At 48.3% G+C, this 6595-nt stretch overlaps 1 protein-coding gene across 8 annotated transcripts in view; it reads left to right on the top strand.

The window, feature by feature from the left end:
* Positions 1–4775: 4775 nt before the first annotated feature.
* The window catches only part of DDHD1 (DDHD domain containing 1), a 109217-nt gene continuing 107397 nt past the window's right edge, over positions 4776–6595 (top strand). For 2 of the 8 annotated variants that reach the window (XM_025442401.3, XM_025442400.3), the window contains exon 1: positions 4780–5791. In XM_025442401.3, the coding sequence (XP_025298186.3) occupies positions 4918–5791 (874 nt within the window). In that variant the 5' untranslated portion in view covers positions 4780–4917. Of the gene's footprint in view, positions 5792–6595 lie in introns of all 8 variants that reach the window. The other 6 variants (XM_025442406.3, XM_025442403.3, XM_049113178.1 and 3 more) reach the window with 5 other exon arrangements.

Here is a 6595-nt window from a genome sequence, read left to right as displayed (position 1 = left end):
AGCAAGTTATCCAGAGTTGCACTAATAGAAATCCCTACTAAAACATAGGTTCTTTTTTCTTTCCTTTTTCATTTGTTATTTGAAAATCAGAATAAGTTACACATATACAATATGCAACATCTAAATCTTAGCAAAACTTATGATGATCAATTACTTATTGTTAAAGGTAAATGATATGAATTATGTACTATGTACTGGATATGAATTATATACTACATAATTTGTGAATAAATAAATATGGACTGGTGTGAGAAAGGAAAAAATGCTGGAGCACAAAAAGTCATCAAATGTATCTATAGTGGATGTATAATGTGGACCTCACAATAGCTTATGATTATAGTCTAACTCACTTTTCTATAATGAAAGGACAGGGATATAGCCAAATTTTCTCTTTCAGATATAAACAAGCTAATGAGGATTTTGTAGTTGCCTCGATAAAGAATGCATCAATATTATATTGATCTGCAGTCTGTTTCATTTGAATATATACATTCAATACCACTGACCTTTATTTCCAGAAGGAATAAAAAAAAAAAAATGCGGTTTTGGTGAGTACAATCTTGAGGGCAGACCTCTTACAAGTCTTTAAGTAAATGCATTTGATAATTTTACACTTTAAGCGTGACTTCAATTAACATAGAAACAAAAACAAACCATAAGCAAAATAGCAGTAGACAATAAATATTTATTGAATGAATAAATAGATGAATGACTTTATTCATTATGTATTCCTATGTTATTTCTGCTCACATAGCTACATTTTTATTGTAATTTGGCTTCCTATATTGATCTGTCTTTAGGGAAAGAATGACTCCTGCGGTCATTCTGGTATTACGATTATATTCCTCATAGGAACTAAGGAGTGGCATTCTGGTTTTATTTAAAGATACCTCTAGACTGTGAATGCTTCACTGTAGGGTCTAGCTAGTGCCTGGAACTTAGCAAACATCTAATATGTGTTCAACGAATGTTCCCTGTTTTAGTCTAGGTTATCATTCCTTTCAATCTATGCACCCAAAAAAAGACATTCTGCCATGGTCTGAATGTTTGTGTACCCTCCAGAATTCATATATTGAAATCCTCATCCCCAAGGTGATGGGATTAGGAGGTGAGCCTTAAAAAGAGGCCTCACAGAACTCCCTAGCCCCTTCTGACATATGAAGACCCAAAGAAAAAAAATGACTATGAGCCAGAAAGATCTCACCAAATACCAAATCTGCCAGCACCATGATCTTGAACTTCCCAGACTCTAGAACTGTGAGAAGTAAATGTTTGTTGTTTATAAGCTATCCAGGTTACGGTATTTTGTTATAGTAGCATGAACAGACTAAGATATTCTCATTTTAAGAAACTGGAGGGGATCCCTGGGTGGCTCAGTGATTTCGCGCCTGCCTTTGGCCCAGGGTGCGATCTTGGAGTCCCGGGATCGAGTCCCACGTCGGGCTCCCTGCATGGAGCCTGCTTCTCCCTCTGCCTGTGTCTCTGCCTCTCTCTCTCTCTCTCTATGTCTATCATAAATAAATAAAAATAAATCTTAAAAAAAAAAGAAACTGGATAGTGATCCTAAAAATAAAAAGTCCAATAAAAATTTAAATGTCGTGGATGGTTTATCAAACAGGAGATAGAACAAACAGAGATATGGCTAGATGACCACCCTCTTTCTCCATTCTAAATCTTCCATCAATATACTTTGGAAAAAGCCATTTCAAGTATGGGTGTGGGATTTTGGTTCAGAATAAATTGCATGGCATAAGGCTACCCCTAATATTTTTATACGTGAAAATGGATTAAAACGAACAAGGAAACCTTAAAAAGAGAAGAAAAAAAAAAGAGAGAGAGAGAGAGAGAAGGAAAGGGAGAGGTGGCTTAAGATTGCACCGTGTAACTTTTGAGCAATGGTGGGGAAAAGATGGTCACATTTAATAGGGCAAGTAGTATGGCAGGATATGCAGATGAAGTGCTTCAGTTTTTAATAGTACAAACCACCTGGCTTTGTCTCTTTTTCTTTCTCACACCAACCAGAACTTCCTCAGGCTTGGTTGCACGTCCACCTGGTTATTACAGCAGCCCAAATCCACAAATACCAGAAGTCTGAATCAATCATACTTATTTGGCTTAAGGGGAGGAGGCTTGGTCTTGCATACAAGACCGATTAAAATATAATGCTTTACATACAACCATTAATGTTCAGATACTGCTGTGTCAGTTGCATACAATAATGAGGTAGAGTGAGGAGGAGCTACCCGACACCTATGACAAGTTGGGACTGAAATAGAGGAAACCTTCCCCCTCTTATCAGGATATTATGACCTAAAAAGATGCTCTAAAAAGCAAAAGTAGGAGAGCAGTAGCAGGAAAAATCAGATAAAGGATGATTTTTTTTTTTTAAAGCAGAGAAGAAAGTTGGGAAGAGCAGCTTCATGGCCTTTGCCTTGACATGGTTCAGGAAGAACAAGGAAATAAACACGTAACAGTCGCATGAAGTTAGACATTATATTTTCAGGTATCTTTTACTCACTGGCAGCCAGGGGCCAGCTACATGGGTCTGTCCTAGTTCCAGCTCACTTCCAAGAGGTAGAAGCAATCTCAACTCCCTTAGGTACTGAATGACATCTCCCCTTACCAAGATCTAAACCAAAATAGTGAAATCAGAAGAGAATGTGGGATTCTCTTCTCCTGTCAACTAGATTTTGTGTGTGTGTGTGTGTGTGTGTGTGTGTGTGTGTGTTTTTCCCATCGTCTTTGGGGGTCAAGAGCTTCTTCAAGAAAGATCATGCTACCTAAACAAATGTGGCCTTATCCAATCGACCACAACAAGATAACCCTTTTAGTAAAACCTAACAGGCACAACATTTAAACAATAGAAACATTCATTTCATACAGGGTAGAGAGTAATCTTTTTTTTCTAAAGGATAATATTCATTAATGAGAATGGTACTTTCCTAACAGGTTAACATTTGGCTAAAATAATCAGATCAGATGCTATACAGGTAGGCTATGTCAAGAAACCCGAAGAAATAGAGATATTTTAAATGTTATATCACTTATTTTGAATCCTCTTTATAGTATTTATTGCACTCTACTATAATGTATTTGTGTACTTGTATGTATCCCTCATTAGATCATAAGGTTCCTTCCTTAAGGAGAGACTAAGTCTCTCCCATTCCCTTTTGTATTGACACCTAGCACAGAGGTGCCTGGCACATATATCAAAGCGCTACAGAATAAATGCTTTCATAGGTAGTAAATAGAGCAAAGCTCATAACCGAAGTTCATATTCTGCATGGTGTCATAGAAAGACTGGAGAAGAAATTGAAAAGCAAGTATTCAGAAAGCAGTATTAATAAAGATGAGGGCTCTGAGATGTGCTGTGTCCAATTTGGCATGTCGTTCACTACATAAAATCATCATTTGGGCAAGGGCACAAATTGGAGCAAAAATCCAGCCCATGCTCTGCTTTCTAACCCATGAACTTCAACACTGTTTCATATCTTGCATTGCACACAGGAAGCAATGCCCTTTCTTTCAAATTCATATAGCACAAGCTAGGGACAGCCATGCTTTAAATTATGACTTAATCTCCAACTGGTTAGTTCACCGGGCAAGAAATACTGCCCCACTGATCTGATTCCTCCACAAAGGGAGGAAAAGAAACAGTGTAGACTATCTGATCATGAATTGAGAACACTGAGGTTGGAGATTGTTTTTCCCTGGATTCTCAACATAGGGTGTTGTGCTTATAAAACTTTTTTTTGTGTGTGATATAAAAGAACTACACAGTGGAGGCTCAGCATTCAATCTGCTCCCAGACAGTGAGCTACAGACTCAGAGATGCATAAAGAACAGGAAGAACCGGGGAAGATCATAGAATTCCATTGCTGCAAGACATTTGAGAGATCATCTGGTCAAATAACAACTTCATTTTACAGATGAGGAAACCAAAAAGATCAAGGAGATGAAGTGACTCGCCTGTGGTTAGTAAAACTAAGTCTAGGACCTAGTGTTTTTCGGCCTTCAGTGTAATAATCTATCACAACTGGCTGCACTTGCCACGATTATCATCAACATTGATTGTGCGCCCACTGTGTGAGACAGGTTGAGACATACGGACTCGGTCTCCATCAAGGGCCTTACAATGAGGCTGGGAAAACAGGATATATGTATCAAAAGATAAACAATAATAGCAGGTGGCCTATGAAGAAAGGCTTAGACTTCGGTTTCTGCGAGGGAATGGTAATGCCACCATTAGGGATCGCAGGCATGCGGTGCAATGCCTTTGTGTGACAGGCCGACAGTTGTGGAGGGACCAGAGCTAAGTGACTGAGAAAGTCCAGATGAGGACGTAAGGTCAACAAAAGCAAGGTCAGGAGAACCCAACTTCCAGGGGGCCCCCTCTCATGCAGCTCCAGCTCCCCGGGCTCATGAGCCAGAATACAAGAATGGGTGGGATAAAGCCTCTGCTCGTCTGGGCTCTGACCCCTAGGGCTGAGGCAGGTGTGCAGGGAGAGCAGAGCGGAGGCGGAAAACGACTGAGAACTCGGAAGCGTTGCCAGCGCGCGGAGCAGACCCTCCGCTGGAGGCCGAGCCGAGAAAGCAGCGGCTCGCGGGAGGCCCGGCGGGGCAGGGGCTTCCGGGGCGGCGCGCGCGGCCGGCGGGGGCGGGGCCAGGGCCAAGCCCCGCCCCTCCGGGCTGCGCGACAATGGGGCGGGCGGTGGAACGCGGCTGCGGCTGCCGCGGGCCTCGGGTGGGCGGAGCCACCGCCTCTGCCGCCGCTGCCGCCGCTGCCGCCGCAGCCCCGGTTGGGATTTGAAAGATTAAAAACTACCGGTGGAGAGGGCGACGGCGTTGAATGTGTGGCGGAAGCGCTGGGGGCCGCGGCTCTGCGCGGGGCCGGGCAGCCGGCGGCGTCTCCACACCATGAATTACCCGGGCCGCGGCTCCCCGCGGAGCCCGAAGCATAACGGCCGGGGCGGCGGCAGCGCAGCCTGGGAGCTGGGCTCGGATGCGGAGCCGGCGTGCGGCGGCGGCGGCGGCGGCGGCGGCGGCGGCGTCTGCCGCTTCGACCACCTGCCCGGCGGGGCCCCGGGCGACGGCGAGGTGCCCCTGGCCCTGCTGCGCGGGGACCCCGGGCTGCACCTGGCGCCGGGCGCGGAGGACCACGATCACCACCTGGCGCTGGACCCCTGCCTCAGTGACGAGAACTATGACTTCAGCTCGGCGGAGTCGGGCTCCTCGCTGCGCTACTACAGCGAGGGCGAGAGCGGCGGCGGCGGCAGCTCCTCGTCGCTGCACCCGCCGCCGCAGCCGCCGCTAGTCCCGGCGGGCGCGGGGAGCGGCGGGGCGGCGGGAGGGGCGCTTGGGGAGAGGAAGCGCACGCGCCCCGGCGGGGTGGCCGCCAGGCACCGCTACGAGGTGGTGACGGAGCTGGGCCCCGAGGAGGTCCGCTGGTTCTACAAGGAAGACAAGAAGACCTGGAAGCCCTTCATCGGCTACGACTCGCTCCGCATCGAGCTCGCCTTCCGGACGCTGCTGAAGGTCACCGGTGGCCGGCCCCGGGCCGAGGCCCCGGACGGCGACCGAGTGTGCGGCCCGGCCTCCAGCTCCGGGGAGGAGGAGGAGGAGGAGGACGACGACGACGACGACGGGGACCGCGTCTGCGGCTTCTGCCCGCGCGCTGCGGGGCACGAGCCCGAGATGGAGGAGCTGGTGAACATCGAGCGGGTGTGTGTGCGGGGCGGCCTCTACGAGGTGGATGTGACCCAAGGAGAGTGCTACCCGGTGTACTGGAACCGTGAGTAGCCGGCCGGGGGACGGAGCGGGACGGGCTGCTGCGGGGGCCGACGAGCGCCCGGGTGGGCTCGGGACTTGACCGCCGCGGAGAGGCAGGCGCGCGAGGCCTGGCGTTCGGTAGGAGCGGGGTGGAGAGGAGACCCGCCGCGCCGGCAGGTGAAGGGTTAAAGAGCAGGTGGCAAAATGCAAGCTGCCTGGGGTTCCGAAGGAGAAGACTGTGCGAGGGTAGCGCTGCCTGGGGTGAGCTGGGTGCTGCTGCCATCCCCTGGAGGGGATCCAGGAGCGGTGATGCCCAGCCCGAAGGTTTAATTTCGCCATCCCACCCGCGCTCTGTCCGCCCGGGGATCTGATTCGGTCTCGTTTACCCTGATGTCTGCCTATGATTTAAAGAGCAGCCCGCCCTGTGGAGTGGGAGCGTTTTGAGATGATCTGCTCGAGAATCAGCAGTTCAGTTATGAACTCAGGAAAGGAACGTTAATCCCAGGCGGGAAAGGAAAGGAGACGGGTAGCTTCCACCGGGTGCATTCGGGAGACGTGGAGAGAGAGCACTGCTGCTGGCGAATGGGTCCGCTCACTGTCTGTGGATTACTCGTTTTTGTCCCTTCTTACGTTCTCGTTTACGTATTCTCAGTTTGCTTCTTAGCCTTGAAAACTTACGAGGCCTGTGCCTTGTTTCCTCATCTATAAAATAGGGATAATTGTGTCTACTTGCGGGGTTGTCGGGGAGATTAAATGAAATAATATACCTAACCTGCTTGCAACTGTCTTTGGCACACGTGTGATTTATCAGCGTTAATAGTGGGTT

This window comes from Canis lupus, chromosome 8 (assembly GCF_003254725.2).
Source record: "Canis lupus dingo isolate Sandy chromosome 8, ASM325472v2, whole genome shotgun sequence".
NCBI classification, from domain to species: Eukaryota; Metazoa; Chordata; class Mammalia; order Carnivora; family Canidae; genus Canis; species Canis lupus.
The sequence above is the reverse complement of the archived record's forward strand: the minus strand, read 5'-3'. Positions and strand labels throughout refer to the sequence as shown.